At 35.6% G+C, this 21,254-nt stretch overlaps 1 protein-coding gene across 1 annotated transcript in view; it reads left to right on the top strand.

Annotated features, from left to right (window-relative positions):
* The window catches only part of LOC149087818 (LIM/homeobox protein LMX-1.2), a 107,174-nt gene that overhangs the window by 13,948 nt on the left and 71,972 nt on the right, over nucleotides 1–21,254 (top strand). Inside the window, exon 3 of the mRNA XM_089231728.1 lies at nucleotides 13,911–14,109. Within this exon, the coding sequence (XP_089087854.1) occupies nucleotides 13,911–14,109 (199 nt within the window). The remainder of the gene's footprint in view (nucleotides 1–13,910; nucleotides 14,110–21,254) is intronic.

Raw genomic sequence — 21,254 nt, 5'->3', positions numbered from 1 at the left:
TTTGTCCATCCCGTTCTTCGCAAATGCGATAACAATACCCGAACGATAACATTATCCATGATTATAATAAGCGGCGTCGACTGTAACAAATAATAATTATATTTCGCAGATAATACAAATACTGAAGTCACAACAAGCAAATATCCCAACAAGGTGAAGGGGGGGGGGAGGGGAAATAAAGAAAAACAGCATTAGATCATATAGCATTTTTTACGGTTATTACTATTATTTTTTAAAACTTGTTATTATTATTTTTTCACTTTAAAAATAAAAGCTCAACCTTGAAACTACGTTGTAAAAAGTGTAAGCACAACACATTTGCGACTTTTATAATTGCCACATTATTCACTGTACGTTCATCAATTAATTATTGCTTTTCCATCATTCTTGTGAAGAAACCTATTAGAAACTGTTTACTGCTTGTATGACTGCCAATTACCACTAATTTTCGATTTTTTTCTTTGATTGCGTTATGAATGCTAGCGTCAAATAAGTATTTTTTTTTCCTATTCGAGGGGATAACACTTACAGAAAAAGAAAAGGAGAGATAAGGTTAAAGAAACTGCAGATATTCGCAGCCTTTTCTTCTGTATGCTATAAATGAGAGAAAAAAGAATAGGCATTTGTATCTGGAAAAGAAAGATCTTCACAATAGGCCAATTGGATGTATATGATGGAGGACCGAGATGAGGTTGTTGTCGGTGGTCGGCTCGAGGAGTCGCATCCGATGGGGGAAGTCGCGATTTCCCTCCGACATCGAACGCGAGCAACTTCCGAGTAACTCGACGAGAAAACTCGTCGCCCACTCAGCGGCACAAACACCGCGATATCACCGCTCGACGATCATCTGCTTCCGCCGACTTTTCCTCTCTATTCCACGCTATTTTCATCCATTCTCTCTACAAAATCTTTTCTATCTCTATTGCTTTATACAGTAAAACCTCTCTATTGCGGACACCGGTGGGACAAAAAAAAATCGTCCGTAAAAGAGGACTGACCGTTAATCAGGGGTTTGAAAAGCATATTTTTATCATACAGAGGGAAATTATTATTTGGCCGTAAAAGAGGGGTGACCGCATCTGAGTGGTGTCCGTTAAAAGGGGTTTCACTGTATTTTCCTCAAAATGAATGTCTTTTCTAATACGTATTCAATCTATGTCTGAAGATAAATAATAATTATGAGATAATAAATATATATATGAAAGACTAAATTTATTTTTAGATAAATCTTTAGTTTCGGAATCGATTTTCAAGTTCAAGTTTTAGAAAATAAAATTTTAATTTAGTTTCATACTCATTCTTTGCACTCATAATTCCAAATATTTATTGAAACACAGTCGAACTTGGTTAATATGAAGTCAAAAGTCACCGAAAAAAGTTCGAATTATCGAATTAGTCTATCCTGGATCTGTAAAATGACTACAAATGCCAACCTAATTATCAACATTAACATAGGATAATCATTATCCATTATTAAAATATCATCGGTTACGAAACTGCTTCCCGAATTTTAATAATTTATAATTGATCTTAACTGCTAAACTATTCCACTGTTCTGGAATTAGCATCACTGCAGAATTTCTTGGCCATATTCAAAGCCTGATTTACGGAAACAGTTCATGATTATCCGTCATGAATCTGTTTTTCAAAGTTTGCTTATCATTCTTATGCTATCAAGGAAATGTGCTTTCATTTACGTATTCCATACTTTTATTGACGATAATAGAATTTCAGATTTTGAATAGCAGACCTTGTTCTACAGGTTGAGAAGCATAATCGGTATCAAGTGGTACACATTCTCATTGTGTGTGTGTGTGTGTGCACTCCAGCTGAACAATGTTAAAATGGCCATTAAATTATCAAAGAAAGAATAGAAAAAACACACAGAATTTCAAACTTTTATTTGTCTGTTTGACAACTTGATCGAGAAAAGCAAAGTCTGGCTTCCCTTCGAATTTTTCCAAACTAAATTTGCTCATTCAAAAATCATGATTTGTCTTCCTCCAATTTCGAATTATCCAAAAGTTCAAGTTAAACAAAACAAAATGCAATGTTAAATTAAGTAAAAAACTTAAAGGGGAGCACGTAAAAGTTTGAGTTAGGTACGCAAAATTCGAATTATGCAAGTTCTACTGTATTTTCAAGATAATGAGCTATTTTTTCCGTTGACAAACGCGTCTTTTGATTCTGAATGAGTTGAGGAACATCTCATATCATATAAAATCGAGTTTCTACATGAAACCATTTTTTTCTCATAATTTCCAGATTGAAGAAATTTAAACACAAAAACAAATGAAAACGCCGCCACAACAGGCTTATAGTTTATTACTCACTTCATCAAATTAATTAGTTACATCGGTTTTTAAAACTTTCATTGATACTGTCCAGTAGAAGATTGCATAAAATCTCTGTTTTTGTGCAATAAAGACTTCGGTAGGCCTGCATCAAATAGTTTTTTTTACAATATTCTGATTTGAAAAAAATATATATATTTATCGAAATCATTTGGATTGTCATCAAATTGTGCATCTTTCTCTCTCATGCACATTTTAACTCGTGATAAAAACATTCAAATTAATTAATTTTGAAATTTTTCTGTTAGGGATCATGCAAGTATTAAGTCAACACCGAGGGAGGTTTCCGATATTTGCTGACTTTTGATGACAAGGGGGGGGGGGGTTGGAAGATGCTTACGTCATCAACCATCTTTTATGAAAATATGAAATATTCTTAATGGCAACTTACTCGGTGCGCCAAAAAAACGAGAAAAACCTTGCGATAGTTTGTGGGTGCCTGAACATTCTCCCTATTGATATGTCCCCTATAGAGCCACTTTAGTGATCTCTAAATGTTTCGCGGATCCAAGTGCTCTGGAACTGTACCACGCATCACTCAAGTGATCCGTAATTATACCGCGGATCACTTAAGTAATCTGGGAATGTGCCTCGTGTAATTTGAGTGATGTTGAATCGCACTGGGGCCACTTAAGTGCTCTAAAACTGTGCCGCATGCCACTCAACGAATCTTTAAATGTGCCATCGATCGCTTAAGTGATCTGGAACTGTGCCAAGGGTTACTTAAGCGATCTATGAATGTGCCACGTGTCTACTTGAGTGATCTGAAAATGTGCCACGCGTCGCTTAAATGCTCTGGAATCGTGCCACGGGTCACTTAAGTGATCTGTAAATGTGCCGCTTAGTTCATTTTCATAAAATTAGGTTTGATGGGCAGATATCCCCAGGGACACATTTGGTCCGACGGCCAAGGGTTTGTCATATATGGCTTACAGGATGGGTCGCAATGAATTTCTTAAAAATAAATTTTGTGTTCTTCAAATAGCATTGAAATTTACAGAAATCGACTATAATAACATATAAAGGTATTTTCTTCCGGAATTTTAATTTAAAAATATTTTTGGCATTAAAAAATAAATTTTTGATCGTGATTTGGGGGGAGGGGGGGGGGCGTTGTGCCTCCCGTGTACGTCACTGATCCCACCAATATTCGTTAGGAGGCAGGGGGTAGAGCTGATGACGAAATTTTGCTGACAAGGGGGGTCAGAGTTGTGCCGACTTTTGCTAACAATAGGTAGGGAGGGGCCGAAAAAATGGCTAAAAATTCGCTGGCGTAATACTTGAACGGCCCCTTACTAATCACGGCAGAAATGACAATTAGTCGTCACAGTTGTGATGATTGCGAATTTAATTAACTGTCGGTTAATATAAAAACAAAAAACACGTGCAGCAAACATAGCAAACCCAGCAACACCATATACATAGTAAGTAATCTAAATGAAATTGAACGTATCGATACCAATTTTTGTTCTGTGTAATTGGTATTTACATCGATGCATAGCAGAGCTACCCAAATGGATGTATGACAGCACCAGGCTCTACGTTTATAGTGATGAAATGAAAACAAATTGCTAATTAATTTTTTTTAATGCCAAAGAAAGGCGACTACGGTTATAACTACATACAGGGTGATTAAGAAAAGATGAGAAAAACTTAAAGAGGTACACACCAATACAAACCATTGCCATCACAAAATGCATGGTCTAACATGAAACGCAAACGCCCCTAGCGCGTTTCGAAACGGCCGCTCCGGAAACGCTAAAACGGCATTCCTGTTGAAATTTATCAGGGGAAAAAGAACACCATGCATGCAAATGTAACCTGGATAAGAAGAAGAAACCGTATGCTAATCTGCGTCACATAGAAGGTGCTGACTCAGTATTACTAAAGTGCGTCATTATGCCGAACGTTACAACTGTTATAACTTCACAGGGCTAGCGTCCGCGCCTTTTATTCACTGTGACGCAGATTTGCATACGGTTTCTTCTTCTACCCCAGGTTACGTGTGCATACAACACGGTGTGTTCTTTTCCTCCAAATAATTTTCAACAGGAATGCCGTTTTAACGTTTGCGTTTCGTGTTAGACCATGCATTCTTTGATGACAACTGTTTGTATTGGTGTGTACTATCACCTCTTAAAGTTTTCCCCATCTTTTCTGAATCACCCTGTGTATATGTGTATAAATTTGAATACACAAGGAATTCTGAAAAAAAAAAATGAATTTTCTGTGTTCTTTCACAGAAAATACATTTTTCGAATATTATCGTATATTTTTCGAATTTTTCACCCGGTGCGAATATTCTCGTACCGGCTCCGCAACTAGCAAGAGTGGCTCTGCGTTATTACTCATACTGTGAACACTTCTGCACTGCGATTAGTTTTCATTTTGGAATTAAGGTATATAATTTTCTAACTGAATGAAATTGGTTTTCCCCCGCATGAAATGAGTTAAGACATATGAGACATTTAAAAGATCTTAACTGACTTTTCCTCGTCAACAGTAATTTGCAAAATAACTTTCCAATATTACTATGTTTTATCAGTTATTATATGCTATGTAGGTTCGAGTTTTGTTTTATAAACGAATTTCGCACATAAATACAAATAATTATATATAATTGCAAATTGAATTTTTTTCCCATAAAGTTATAAAACTGAAATAGTTCTAGAACATTTGTTTTATTTCAATTTCAGTTTTATTTCCGCACATGAAAAATTTACAGAATATTTTAAAAGCTGAATATAATGATAGACGTAATCGGAAATTTATGTCAATCACAGGCTAATGGTGACTACAATGGTAGTGGCTCCCGATAAGTAAACATTAAACAATGTAATACATAAGTATACACGTACATTCGAATCACGGGAAAAAGGGCAGATCAATGATCTGTCGAGCTCCGTGGTCGAGGAGAAGAGTGGGCGGAAAAGCAATCGGAAAAGTTACAAAGTTATAAATTAATTGGCATTAATTGATACTATTTTGATGAGGAAAAAATTGATTTGCATTACAAAGAAAACTGCATATGACATCGGGTTATTACAATCAGAGTAACAGAGGAAAAACACCCAGTAGAACAAGAATAACACTAGAACAATTCTTTTTTAAAATCCACGACGTGATGATCGAATAGCCTACATACTTTTTAAATAACGTAACGTCATGGGAATAGGTCTTCAAATATGGTTATTAATTCACAAACCAAACGACATCCAATATTAATAATCAAGTGCTAAATGCATAATCACCTCCTAATTTTTTGTTAACACAGTCCGACCCATTTTTGTTCTTCAAGACTTTACAGAGTTCGTCCTGGAAAGTCAGGGAAATCAGGGAAAGTTAATAAAAATATGAAATATTTGGAAAAATTCGAGTGAAGTCATGGAAAATGATCTCAATGGTGATAGACTAGGATATGTGTGTGTGGTGCATGGATGGCCAGGGAAGTACATCAAAAATCAAAATCTATCCCACACATTATTTGTACTTGATTTTATTAGAATCTCATTCCTCTAGTTCAGTATTTCTCTACCGCCGGGCCCTGACATCAGTCAAACTGAGCCATGGGTGATGATTCACCGTTTCATTTTTCCTATTTATTTCCTATTAGTCGAGTGTATGACCGGGCAGAGCCGCAACTAGATGCTTTGTCAGCCGGTGCAAGCACTCATTTTAGCACCCCGTGTAATGTAGAAGGATCAGTTAAAACAGGAATTATTAAAAGTTATTCGTCGCGACCCAAACTTGGGGGGCGGGAGCTTCAGAGATGGATCCAAACGAATCTACCCATACCCAGGGATTCTTGCTCTATGGGTCACGACCAAAACTTGATTCGCATGGGTCTCTGAAATGGGTCGTACAAATCCCCTTACTGTCCTGTTATAAATGCACTCATTGCGTCACTGGTTTAGCTAATTTTGAAAAACGAACAGTTTTATTTAACGTGAAGCTGATCTTGTTGCTGATTTTATGCCGTGGCTGAAAAAGGTTAAGAACCCCTAGTTAAAGGGTGAATTCAGCAGCCCCCTCTGGTACAGTACCGGTGGCACCAGACCCACCTGCTTCAGCCTAGCTGCGGCCTTATGTCCGGGTCTTCCACTCACACAAGAAATATCTACCGGGCAGCGGGCTTCCAAAGGTTGAGAACCACTGCTCTAGTTCATTTTGAACCTTCCAATTTTTTTAATATCATTCAATTTTGAGTACAAAATCTATATTTGACCCAGTTTTTTATTTGAGTCCCAGTTATGTAGAGTATATTATTTCATACAATAGCCAATTGTAGAGATATTTTTGTGTACAATTTAAAATATGTAACTACTTTGTTAAATTTATGATAATTTTTTTTCCTCTATTATATTTAATTTTATTTTTTTCCTGCTTAAATTTCCAGTTTTTTTTTTAATTTATAAGTAATTTCCTTTCAATGTTTTCAATTTATTATGTATTATTTATTTATTATTATTTATTATTTATGTATTATTTATTATTTATGTATTATTTATTATTCATGTATTATTTATTATTTATGTATTATTTATTATGTATTTATGTATTTATTTTTTCAATGTTTGTGAACACGAAGAAATTTAATTTCAATTTATTATTATTATTATTTTTAACTCAAAATAACGCTGATTAAGTGGATGGAAATATTTTTTGGTGATTATTTTATTTGTTAAATTTTCACTGATTCCATAACATTTAACTTTCACTCGTTTTTAACTATGGTAAATATTTGCCATCGCGTTTCTACCTAGAAGGTTGGTATTACTACTACAGTATTAAGGTCGCTTTCTAACAGGTCAATTTCTTCTGATCAATTTCCCACTTTTTATCAGTGGGACTTTATCAAAAGGCAATCTCTTCAAACGGATAGTTTTCTGAAAAATGGAGGACGATCCACTCGGAGAAGTTTCCCTTTTTGCAACTAAGAGTATGTTGAGTTTTTATTTGAAACATTTTCCAATTTAATCATTTTCAGAATTTTGCAAAACATTTGGTTTCAATTTCGAAATAATTTATTTAAATTACGGTTCAAATGCTTTAAAATGAACTTTTATTAAATTCTTTATTGTGGTATTTAAAGTGCTTTGGACTTACCGATTTAGAGAATGATTATTCGACCAAATCCTTCGACCAAAAATGTGAAAATTTCATGGGGAGAAAATGTGAAAATGTGAATACATGGTGACCGAATGTGAAGAAATGAGTTTAAATTGATAAACAAATCAATACAGTTGGACCCCAATATAACGAACTTTGTTTTAACAATTTTTCTAGTCGATTTAATTTAACAATTTTTGTGTGTAAAATATCTGTGATTATATTCGCACTGATCTCAACCCCGATAAAATGACTTTCTTTAATTTAAAGAACATTAATGTTGGTTCTATCGTAAATTGAAGTTCGACTGTACTTAATGCAAGAGCAAGGAATAACTATACTTATATAAAGAATAACCCGAAGGATATAAATACGTACAGCGTGTATCCCTTCATGGAATAAGAATGAGTTCCTCTATACTATAGTATGACCATGGTTACTCGATTCCTTAAGCCGTATCCACACCCGCAGCGCTACGCAGCTTCTACTCGCGGAAAAACAGGATTTGAGGTGTAGCTAGCAACATGCGAGCTGTTTTAACGGTCGACTATGCGTAGCCACCCCTCCAAAACCAGTTTTGCGCAGCTGAGAATCGTATAGACCTGCGGGTATGGACTCAGCTTTAGCTTTTCAGTTTCGTGCACTGTATTTGACTGACATATCAGCATTCGACTAAGAAGAACGAGTGAGGGATGGATTGTATGAAGCAATTGCGTATTAAATATGAAATTTTGATGAATTTCTATCTCTCACATTAATGGCAGTTGCTATCAGTTCAATGATTTATTTCACTAAAGCAATTATGCGTTTTTGTTTCTTCATCTAGGGGTAAAGCTAGTAGAAAATTATATCATGAAAAATGTTGCCACTGAAGGTTCAGATAATTCCATTACGAATATTTTACTTTATTATTGTTGGGAAGGTTTAGAAATTTTCATTCTATCGATTATGGGAAAACGGAGTGATTCGCGTATAATGCCGTTAAGGGGGGATCTCATATATTTTGACATGATCGAAAAGCCTGAAAAAGCCTGTGCTCCAGTAGAAATATCATTAAAAATACTACTTAACCATTGATTTATTTCAAATTTGGTGCATACATATTTTCTATTGTATATGCTGTACTATGATAATAAAATTATTTATATAGGGGTGGGGGGGGGGAGGTGTCTTGCAAGTCCTAATTCGACTTTTATCTCATTAACCGTTCAGCGTAGAAGTATGTTTCTGTGAATTTAAAAATGCTCAAAATTTGTTCAGAAATCACCTTGCGCCAGTTTTGAGAGTAAAAGTACAGTGTGTCACAAAATGAAAAAAATTAAGTTTTTATACGGTCCCCCCGTCTTATAACTTCTAATTAGAAGATGTCCTGTTCCACCTGACGCCAAAAAAACGATGTTTCCAAGCGCAATATTCGCTGAGGTATTTGAATTCAAAAATGGGAGAAAAGGTGGAATAGAACAGCATAAACTAACGGATAATGCTTTTCCCCCATTTTTGCTGTGCTTTCCAAACTTTCCTTCGATTTTTGAATTCAAAATTTTAATCTAACGGCAATATTTGCTGAGATATTAAATATCTCAGCAAATATTGCCCTTAGAAATATGGCATTTTTTTGCCCTCAAGAGAGACAAGGCAACAACTTTCTAATTGGAAGTTTGAGGACAGGAGGGACAGTATAAAAAAATCAGATTTTTATTTTATGGCACACTGTGTCTTTACACTCCAAACTCGTACAGGGTCATTTATGAACGTATCTTGAGCATTTTTTAAAGCAGAACCATACTTCTACGACAAACGTTTTCTGATGAGATAAAGGCCGAATTACGACCAATAGGACACCCTGTATATTTTGATACTTATTTATTTCCAAATTTTTAAACATTAAGAAAAGTATGCATTGCTAAACACCTTGATTGCATGATAAAATAACATGACACTAATGTAATTGAATAAAAATTAATTCAAAATAAAGGATGCTGTTCTGTCCATTAAATGAGGAAAAATATTTAAATTTCATTTTGACTCAATTTCATTTGAAATTAAATTGAATTGAAAATTGAAAAAAAAGAAGGAAAAAAATGCATTCATGAATGGATCTCAAATATTTTGCTTCATTTGATGAACTAAACATTTTTCTCTATTTTGAATTGATTTCTATTTAATTACACTATAATGCCATGCTATTTTATCATGTATACAAGGTGTTAGCGTTGCATTCCCCCCCCCCCTAAAGTTTGAATAGTTACAAAAAAATAAATATCAGAGACATGTAAAGCATTGTGTTGGCATAGAATAATATTTACAATCAATCGGAAATATGGGTACCAAATTCGAAATAAATCAATGGTTAAATAATGTTTTCAAGGATATTTCCACTGAAGCATAGTTTGCGATTCATTTTGATCATATTGGAAGGTGTGACCACGCCCCCCCCCAACCTCCTAAATACTATGCATGGATACTATGATTTGGATTTTCAATTGTATTGTATTTGTATTTGTATTAAACAATTCATTCGTAACATCAGAGAACCTCGCAGTAATAAAATATACGGCCATCGTTTTTTTGGTATTATCGAGAGTGCAATGTTAACGTGCATGACTTATCATCTGCCAATAACAGTCAGCTAGTTAATGTCGTGTTTTTTGTTGACATTGTCCTTCGTGTTCCACGTACTGATCACAATCACTTTCTCATTGAAAAATTTGAATGCAGGATAACTGTAAAAATTAGCATTTATGAAATTGTTTTCTCGTGCACGGAAACTGCACGTTAATAGTGTATGTGTGAGTGGACTGTGAGAAATTCGTAGTTTCCCACGCGGACTCCCAACTGAGAAAAACACTTCATAGAAAATGAGACACGATTCAAGATATGTCTGTATAGTAGGTGTGAATCCCACAAGGGGGGGGGGTCTGCCTATTCTGGATTTGATACTCGAAACGCCCCCCCCCCCAAAACTGCCGCCCTCTGAACGAGTAGTACCTACTTATACGACACCTCGACATCATAAGCACGAGCGACATGGGGAAGAATACGCTGTACGCAAACCTCGAGTGTACAGGCAAGAGGACAAAGGCCAAGTAAACGTTCCGCAGAAGAGGACTCAAGTTTGAAGTACTTTATTCGTTCCCGCTCGTCTATACGGGACAACTTGAAAAAAAAAAGTAGTACCGTTGTGAAACTTTAGGTGCAAGATTCAATTTCATTTATTTACCCCGAGGCTGTACCAAACCGTTATACCAAGCACACTACGATCATCAAAGGACGCGCGATTCGAGAGCTTCCGTAAAAAGCAACACTGGGAAGTCAGAGAGTTCTCATAATATGCTTTTTAACATGGCATTTTTCTTATCGAGATTAAAAATCGGCTGGACTAGCATAGTTTACCCACAATACCTCAATGAAATACCGTTTTGTACTCGAGTAGAACTCTTCCACATTAGTTATTAAATCACGAGAGCCCACACACTGTAGGCACTTGCATCGACTGTATAAAGAAAATTTTCTTAAGTTGCGAAATCTTGTGAAATACGCATTTCTTGTGAAGAGGAAATTTGATTTTATTCACGCCAAAAATAATTTTACCGGACAATTTTTTTCCATATCTTCACATTCTCCAATAACACTGGCTTACTTTCAAGAAAAAAATGGACTATATCACTCTGTCAGGTTCTTTTTTGTTGTTTTGAAATATAAATCCTGCTCTTAAATACAATCTGTACTAGAAACGTATTATGATTTTTATTTTGGTTCTTTGAAGCCATTATGCGTTATGCTACTATTAAAAAAAAGAAATATTCAAGTATACTGACTACTGCAAATGCATTCTCAGGCTACCGTATTTCTTATATTGCGTATAAGACGTGGCGGCGTATAATCCGCAGATGAAAACCTCATACTCTGAGGAAAAAAAGGTCTTCGTATAAGTTCGCAGCTGCATTCAATCTGCATGTGAAAGTTTCATTCATCACTAATGAAATCGTAAGGAATGGAAGGGGTATATAGTCTCTAGGCTGTTGATTGTTTTTATGTCGATCATTATGCCTGTATATCCACACGCCATCTATAAATGTTTAAAAAGTTACTTTTTTTGTACAAACCAATTTTTAAAAAATATTTGCTTCACTTAAGGATGTTTATATTGTTAATTTGATTTTATTTGTTAATATTATTCATTTAATTTTTATTGATTAATATTATTTTTTATTTATTTATGTGATTTACAGTTAAACTCGGTTATAACGACCTCAAAGATTTGTCGTTACAACCTAGGTGTTACAACCGAGGCTAAAGTTTTCCAGACTTTTTTTTTTGACGATAAATATAATCAGAGGCAATCAAATACTTTTCACGAAATATTTTTTTATTTATGATTATTATGACCAATTTGGTCGAGAAAAATACGGGAAATTCGGATAATTAATACGGGACATCGCCGATCTTCGCGAAACATATTGCCAAATGGTCGTTGCCAAACATTTTTTATAAATGACCCTTGGTGAAAAAAAAATGCTACAGCGTCTGCTAAAATGTATTTCACGGGGGAAAAAATAAAAATTTGGCAAATATGTGAGATGAATATTTCTGGTCATGTTCATCAAAACATAATTTATAAAGTATTTGAACTTTTTTTATTCCTGATTCTAGTTGGGAAGATTGGAAATTGAAGCGAGCTCTTCGTTGAAAAAAAACTCGATATTTTTATAAAAAATAGTCGGGAAAGGCAAAATACGGAAATGTTACACATAGCAGTCACGTCAATGAGCAAGTCGGAACGTCAAACATGCAATAAATCTTTCGTTTTAACGTTAGGTGTAAATGGAACAACAGACGAACATTCCTGCATGTGCTCAGCTCTAACCTTGGGAATTTCTTGGGAAATCGGAAAAATATAGTGACGGAAAATTTTTTGTTTATCCGAGGTAATTGCTTTTTATCGACGTTGTAAGCAAGAGGTTCGTTAAAATCATTCTGAATTGGGAATCAGTCTGGATTGCCAATTATTGACGTTATAGTCGAGGTGCCGTTACAACCGAATTTAATTGAACATTTCTTATTTATTTACGAAAATGTGCATGTATTTTTTTTCTTCTGTTTGTATCTTGCATTTTTTGTAAATTTTTGTGATTAGCTTCTGCTGCTTTAACGCACTTTAAACAAATTTAAAATTTTTATTAACCCATCATAAAAAAGCTGCCGATAATACGTAGTGGTACATCACCTGTACGTATACATATATTATATTAGGGTGGATTCACGCCTACAGATACTCACCGTGTCGTTTCAGACGCGGAGAACATTCCTCAACATAAAACCAATCAACGTATTCATATCTATCATATCGTGGCTGCGCAGGTGCAGACAGGCATTTTTATGATAAAGAATGTTTGCGGTGTCCGACACGACACGGTGAGCGTCTGTAGATGTAAATCTTCACTCTTACCCGTATATATGTTACTGACAAAACCCGAAATATTGACCAGTTCATAAAGTGGCAGGAGATTCTTGTCCAAAGTCTGATAATAAAAGATACGATTCGGAGTCATCACCAAGTTAGCGTATTTTTTCGTGATAATTATGGCCACGTTAGCTATGGCAACCCATCATATCACAGTCACGATTCGGTAACAATTTTTTTCTTTAAAATTTGACAGAAAAAACTATATGTCTATATTATTGTCTTTTCTCTCAAATTTCTCATTCGCCGACCGAATCTCAAACCATTCCCGCAAATCGGACTTTGGCCAAATGTCTCAGCCATTTCGCGAATTGGCCGCACTTCGAGCTTTGGCAGTAACATATATATTCGGATGTTTTTTTCGCAGATTAATATTCAGAAAAATACGGTACGTGTGTTGTACAGGTTAGTTGTTAAAAATTGTCCCTGCTTTAAATGCTTTTTAGAGGAGGTTGAAGAATTTTTCTTAATAACATAAAAGTACGGCAATTAGAGCAAAATATACCTAGTATATCCAGGGCAGTCTCAACGAATTCGGCGTCTCCGGGGCACAAAATGTTTTGAAGGCCCTATTTTTTCAGTTTCGAGTGGAATTGGCAACATCAAAGTGAAATTAAATATCGACTAGAATGTAAACAAATTAGTGAAAAATTAGAATGATTGAAAACCTTCATCTATTTGGGTTGACTGGGAATTCCGGTGTCTTGGCTTCATTAAGACGCCACGTAACATATACACTTATATAACATATAACGTGTAATAACTAATAACGTAACACGTGAAATTAAGACACGTGTATTATTATTTATTGCATTTTTTTTCATAGTAATCTCTAATAAACTAGTCAATTAGACAATTCTGGACGTCATTTATCAGAATCTCCATGAAACAAATGTAAATGATTTTATGATAGTTGATCGAAACTGATTAAGAATTAGAGTGTAATTCATGTTTGGATTGCTGAAATTGTATGTATTTTGTAGGAGGAGCGGGTGCCATCCGGAAGGTGAAAAAAGAGCTGTGCGCCGCCTGCCAGCAGCCGATCGTGGACAGGTACATCATGCGAGTGATGGATGATTACTGGCACGAAGGGTGCCTTACTTGCTGTGTGTGCCACAGTCATTTGTCACAGACCTGCTATTCCAGAGATCGGAAATTATACTGCAAGGCTGACTACGACAAGTAAGTCTCTGAATTACACACATTCCAGCATTTATTAGTTAGCTGCGGTACTCACTTTACATCCTCTATATACGGCATAGGTTATGAATTTTGGTGCATAATTGAAAGTGTGGCAGGTCTTGAGATATCTGCAACGTAGTATGTGTCTAATGCCAATAGTTTATGTAATGTCAAAATGTGCACGACTTCGGAGAAAAAAAATTATACGCAAAACTTTTCCGGACGGAGTTGAGAACAATTTCTTTATTCCAAATTGTATATACTTTAAACAAGATTTTGTGGTATGACAAAATGTATGAAAATCAAATATACGACCCATGAACAATATTTCTCACACTTCTGAGTGCATTTTATGTCTTCTGTATAGTATTTTGTGCGTAGAATTGTGAATTCTGATTCGAACCGAGAGCGTATCGAACTGATACAAATATCAACAGCTCCTACGTATAGAAGGCTGACGGGCCGTGGATCACCCTCCCTATTTTTTCCATATATTGCATTGTTTACTGCAGTAGCCCTAAAAAATCATAGCCGAGGGAAGCTGAATGCATCAAAGATTCATCTACAAAACAATGTTTTCCCCGAATGTACCTTTTCCTTGCTGAAAAATTTGTCACTGACCGATTCATCAAAATTTCGGTATGAAGAGCACATCCTATAAAGAGAATCTCGCTATCACGAGGTATTCTTAAGAAAGTCAGGTTTTTTTCTCTCTTCCAAGAGTGACACTAGGGATGTGGACTACTACCACGATAAACACACATGCTCTTTGTAAACATGCTTCTGGACTACTTGAAACTGTAGATAGATAGGAAAAGAAAAATTGACCTTATCTTTTCTTACATCCATAGCTTTACCAAATTTACAAATGGAACGGTACAGGAGATGCTCGTGCTTCGGCTTTATACGGTTTTGGCTTTTGTTTCTTTCAAGGACTTGTAATACATCTAGTTGACCGTAAATGCATCTCGTTAAAAGTTTTCTGAGAATTTATAACGAATTGGTACATGCAGTGAAAATTACACTATAATGTATGGCATTATAGTGTAATTAAGTGAAAATGCTATGAGTTTTTGTTTTATGTATCTTGTTAAGGTCAGCCTGCTTACAGTGACTGACAGACCAGGGTCATCTTTCGTTGTCAGGGCTAATTTTACCAAAACTTATAGTTTAGACTGGTTCCTGAAATCAAAATAGAAATTTATGGTATTTCATCGTTTTAAAAGTCTTACGATTAGTGGTAAGATTTTAATTGGCCGCAAAAATGAGCGAGGAGATGAAAATTGCGAATTTCAATCGTTTGACGGTGAGACTGAAAACATTTTTGGAAAATAGGAAAGACATTTTTTTCTATACAAGAGTTTTGGCGAATCAGCTATCGTGACCCAAGAAAATACCAAAAATTCTCATCCTATTCAATCACCAATGTTAGCATCATAAGATCTGAAAAGACGTTTATAATGCAAATAAATAAAAAATGTTCTGCAATTTATTGCCTGATAAACCCAAACAAAAAACAAGATCTAAATTCACTTATAACGACAATTTTCCCCACAGTCGTGAGCTTAAAGTTATAATTTTATAATCTTTGCTACATTAGAAATTAAGCATCTAAAATCAATTAGGACATTTGTTTTAGCATATGGAAATTTTTTACTCCTCTCACATGAAGATATAACTGATAGAATTACAGAGATACCTCAGCTAACGAAAGCCTGGCCTCGACTTACGAATTTTCCGGCTAACGAAGATTTTTTTCTCCGATATTTTTATGGATATTTAAATCTCGGCTAATGAACATTTTAGTTGACATGGATGCACATGCTAATATAACATAGCCGTGCTGTGAGCTGAATTTCATCATCTATCACTCGATCCCGATTTGTTTACGTCCACCTCGGAAGCTCTTCGCAGTTGTACCTCCACTTTTATTTAAGAAGGTTTTCGAACCATTTCATGAAAAATGAAAAATCGAAGCGAGAAAAAGTATCTAAAAAAGCCTAGAATTGCCTATTTTCAGTGCACTCGTGCTTTCAATGCAACTCTTGGCAACAAACCGACCTTTCTGGACATTATAGAAGCTTATATTTTTCATATGCATGTATCGGGACAGAAATGAACTGAGCCCAGGCCCGTCATTTGGGGGAGGGGGGGGGGTTAGGAGGCCGTTGCCCCCCGCCCCGACTTTTGAAAATACACTAAAAATGGTGTATATATATGCAAATATATATGCATACATTGAGTACATGTTCTTTGCCCCCCCCCCCCCCCAGAAGAAGTTGAAATGACGGCCCTGGGGCTGAGCCCATCACATATATCCGGACACCTACGAACCCGACTGGGTTGTGTGCGTATTGTAAAATATATATAGACCTTCAGTTTCTCAACTAACCTGTAAATTCTCATTTATCCAATTAATGAAGCTGTCATATTAGTTTTTTTAGTCTTCAGTCAATTTTTTCTTTTTTACCAGTGCTTTTTGGTATTTTACAAAACTTATCGTCACATTTTAGGCACAGCCCGAAACGAATTAAATGATTTGTATGGAAACCTGTGAGAGACCACTTTCGGAATTTCCATAATGAATTATCTACGTTAGCCGAGATACCGCTGTCCTTGAATGCCAATAATGTAGTTACCGTCTTTGTCTGCGTATTTTACGTGCACCCTACTTTCCAGACCTATTTTTTCAAGGTATAAAACATTTTATACCGTCAAACAGGACAAATTGGGTTGATACTCTAACAGTCACGCGAATTACATTGAATAACCAAATTAGCGAATATTCCATGTAAATGGGCTTTTCCGATGTCTTTTTGATAAGTATCACGAAAACGACAAATTAAAACATTTGACAAAGAACCGAACCTTTCATTCTCGTTCCCGTATTTAGCGGTTGAATGGATGAACGACGATGCGACGGGGGGTGAACAAATAAACGCACGGGCAACCAATGAAAACCCCCCCTCCATTTTTTTTCAGTATTACGGGGCTCTCGTTTCGCGTTATTTAACGGGATGTTTGCAGGATGAGCGATCATCGTGATCCGAGCAACAAGACTGAGCAATACTATGCTTCGAAGGGGAAAGTGAAACCCCTCTAATGGCTGGAGGTGGGGGGGGGAAGCGAATCAATCTATTTATATATATAAAGGAGTATTTGGGTGAAAACTAGTGAATGGTGAGGATAGGGTTGCGAACGATAGAGAAAACAATATATTGGTGCGAAAAGAACTCTGGCGATCCAAGGAATCTGGCGAAATAGCGCATATCTGAGGCTTTACCCCCATCGGTGTTCAGTTTCTAGAGAAGAAACCTTTCAAATATATTCTATTTATTTATTTATTTTATTATTTTTGTTTCCCGTAACCGTATTCTATTTCTGTGACAGGTCGCTACAATTGTATTTCTGTGTTGATTCCTAGGCGACAACAAATTAGGAGATACGCATGTATTTTTCCGTCAAGCAATGAATATTTTATCTCTGTTCCAATTACCCGCTTTAAAACATTAAATTTGGTGATTAGAATCATTTTTATGAGACACTTGTGTATGTGATGATATAGAAGCAACGTTCGTTATGCGCAATCGCACGCGATTGCACATAACACCGCATTCCCCCAGAATGAAAATTTTCCCCATTCAATTGAATTGATGAAAGAAATGACTTTTTTGCTAACTATTGATAGAACTGAATATAAATTGCCATCAATTATATTTTGAAATTAACTTTTCAAAAATTTTGATGTGCCTATAGAAAAAAAATTAAGATTCAACCGTTTGTGTGTGTGTTAATACCTCTCGCACCAATACACTTAACGCCACCAACGTTGAACTTGATATTTTCAAAACTGTACGCAATATATAGACACACAGAAGAAGAAGAAAAACAAAAACAACAACCACCAAATTTTGCATCATGTGTATAATATAAATTTTATATTTATCTGATAAAAAAATTAGTGAAAAAATAACTTATATATACTGTTTTGTAAGTTATCCCGACATCGCGTACGCTCTCTCAGCCTGCACTCATGTTTGTATATGGACATGTAAAAGTTCCTTTTGCCTGTTCTGGATATGAGAGATTCTGATACGCAGATTTACTGTAATAATCTTCTATAGAAGTGGTTCCTAACCTTGTCGTATGCGCACCTCTTGGGGTCATTAAAAAAAGCTTACAAGTCACATTCAAAAATAACCATCACTTGCGGAAAAACAATTAAAGTGATATAAAAAGTACAAAACGTGTTACGGACAATGAGGTACTTAAGCTTCCTACGCATTTCCTGGGATGTGCATACCTTTTATACGTTTCTTGAAGTAAACAAGCGTCATACGTATTGCAAGAGGCACAAACAAGAAATTCACACGAGGAAACAAATTCTCGCTTCTTGAAATTTGAATCTATGGCCCTCTTGCCAGCAGTGAGTGGTGATGGTCGATTTTTCGCATTCTTGATTTGTAACACAGCAAGCGTGCTCATTTAATCGGGTTTTTAACTAGAAATCGGATAGCTCCATTTCGCAAGCAACCAAATCAGGGCGTTGCGGAAGACCTACACGCAGGCGCTCACCTTCATTCTGTTCACGACGTTTGACTTGGACAGGCTTATATCTTTTTTTTTCCCACTGAACAACCGAAAGTTTATATTTGACACCCAATCCAAATGGAATCCTCGGTCAACGTGATATTTTTTATCATCTGAAGACGACAACTACAGCGTGTCGAAATGCATTAGGAGTTTTGTATTTTTCTTATATTTTGCCTTATTCGTTGGTGTTTTTCTGAGTATTATTAGTTAAAGTGTATCTACTCTTCTATAAAATGTTGATAATGACGTGAAACTATGTACTTGGTGAGAGTGAAGATCAATGATTTGCTTCACTTTAAATAAAATTTCCCAATCGTTGAAACGTAAGGGGGACAGAATTGAAAATTCATCTTTAGTATACAGCTTGAATTAAAAAACAAATTATTATATCTTAAAATGATTTGTGAACTCGCAAGGGGGGAAAATTGATAAAAAATGCGGCAATTAATTGTTCGATGAGGCACAAAAAGAAATTATCAACAGGTTGCCGATAAAAATCACTTTATTTTCATAAGTTAAAATAAAAATAAAAGTAAGTAGAAAAATCACTTCATTACTTACTCTGTGTTAATAGGCAATGTTACAATTACGTGGCATGAATGTGTTAGATTTGTAACACATTTATATTATGATGCGCCACGTAACGATCAATGGGTTTCCGATGTACTTATGCTTATGGTTATTTTCAAGGATAAGAGGGACAGCAAGCAGTTACGTTTCATAATTTGAAAATAGACAAATATCGTCTTATTATAGTGGCTTCCGAAAGGTAGTCCATCGACTCCGACGGTCCGTGAGAAGAGGATTAGTTTTAGATAGGCTTAGATAGACAAGGGATTAGTTTTAGATAGTTTTCCGAGTGATATGTTTCAAAAGAAAGCAGGAATCGGAATGGAAACAGCGAGCGGCTATGTCATAGTGATAGTTCGTGCATTTCTTGGTTTTCCTTCATGTTCGACCAAGTTCTTTGGTAAGTTCTAGTCAAAAAACACTACCTTACCTTACACACATATGCAACGCTTTAAACATTCCAAGGTCCTTTAAACATTCATTACTGCAGCTATTTTGAAGGAAAAATGTTTAAATTGCCCCTTTGTACAAGGGTCACAAGGGTGAGGTCATATTCTTTCCATTTTATATTTTGACTTTGCTAGTAGATGTCGCAATTAACGACAACTATTCTTTGTTTGTTGCATAGCATGCGTGGCAATGATTTAGCTCATTTGTTAAAATGTTTTGTTTGCATTTATTTTCTTTTTTACCTTAAAGTTTGCAATTCAAGTTTTTATCACGAAGTTTTTTCTAGTCACTTGGAAAATAATATTACGCATCACTACATTTGTTTTATATACCATTTTCGAGACTCTGTATAAGCAGTACAATTTTAAATACAGTTTTTAAAGGATTTTTCGGCTTTCTATATGTGTCATTAACTATGAAAAAAATTAACAGCTCGAAAAAAAAATGCATTTTAGGGTAAAAATATGAGTTATCGCACACTATCCAGATATAAAGCGAACATAGAGAGAGTAAAAATATCTAAATAATGAAGCAGCACGTTGGACATTTTCTGAGCACTCTCTGGTGGCAGAATTATCAAAGTAATTTAATAATGTAATGCAAATGATATTTAAAAAAAAAAAGAAAACAGAAATTTCAAGTTCTGTAGACTTCTTAAATGTATTTGATAGCATTTTTTCCCCATAAAAAGAAGGGGTGGGGGCAACGGCTTATCTCATGAATAAAGTATGGGGTGCTGTCAGAGCATTATCTTATCCTTCGTCGATGATGTGCTTCCCTTTCTATCTTATCCTCCCTCGTCTTCATTTTTCACAGATTCCCCGTCTAATAATTCGACTCTTCAAAGTCAAAGAGAGAGACTTTCTTCTTTCTGTCTATCTAATCTACTTTTATACGGGATTCAAAGCTGTATTTGATAGACGACGTCGCTGCTGATCCTCTTCGTATTTTCGTCAAATCGATTTCATTCCATTTGCATTTGCTTCCAACATATGATGTGCTTCCTCCTACCCTTCAGCGTTGGTGGAGAAGAGGTAATGGAGGGAGATTGATCGCAAGTCCTACTTCAAGATGGCGACCAAACAAAAAAACAGAAAAGAAAAATCAAGAAATTTCTTGGAACAGGGGGATAGAAGGTGAGAGGTTTGTTATAGATTGGCCTATCAAGTCTCGCCTTGTAGTTTTTTTTTTAAAGCCAAGTGTAAGGGCAGGAGGAACTTTAGAGAGAGAGAGAGAGAGAGAAAGCATAGAATTGATCGTTATTTGATAGTTTATGGATAGGCTCCTTTCCATCGATTACGGTCTCCATATCGGTATAAAGAGTCGAAGCTGTAAGCGGAACACTGTTACAACATTTCTCTGATTTTTTTTTACACAGCTTGTGAAATGTGCAAGAGCTGCGACATCTGTTCAGCCGCGCACCGATATGACTTTCTTTACATACAGTTGTTTACTGTGATATAATGTACCATATAAGAATATTTTGGTATTTTGCATTATATTCCGCGTATTCTTTTATGTTGTCGAATATC

Source organism: Pholcus phalangioides, unplaced genomic scaffold (genome assembly GCF_987345545.1).
Source record: "Pholcus phalangioides strain wild (caught in Gottingen) unplaced genomic scaffold, Ppha-v1.0 ptg000004l_1, whole genome shotgun sequence".
NCBI classification, from domain to species: Eukaryota; Metazoa; Arthropoda; class Arachnida; order Araneae; family Pholcidae; genus Pholcus; species Pholcus phalangioides.
Note: the sequence above shows the minus strand (reverse complement) of the source record. Positions and strands in the feature narration are given on the sequence as shown.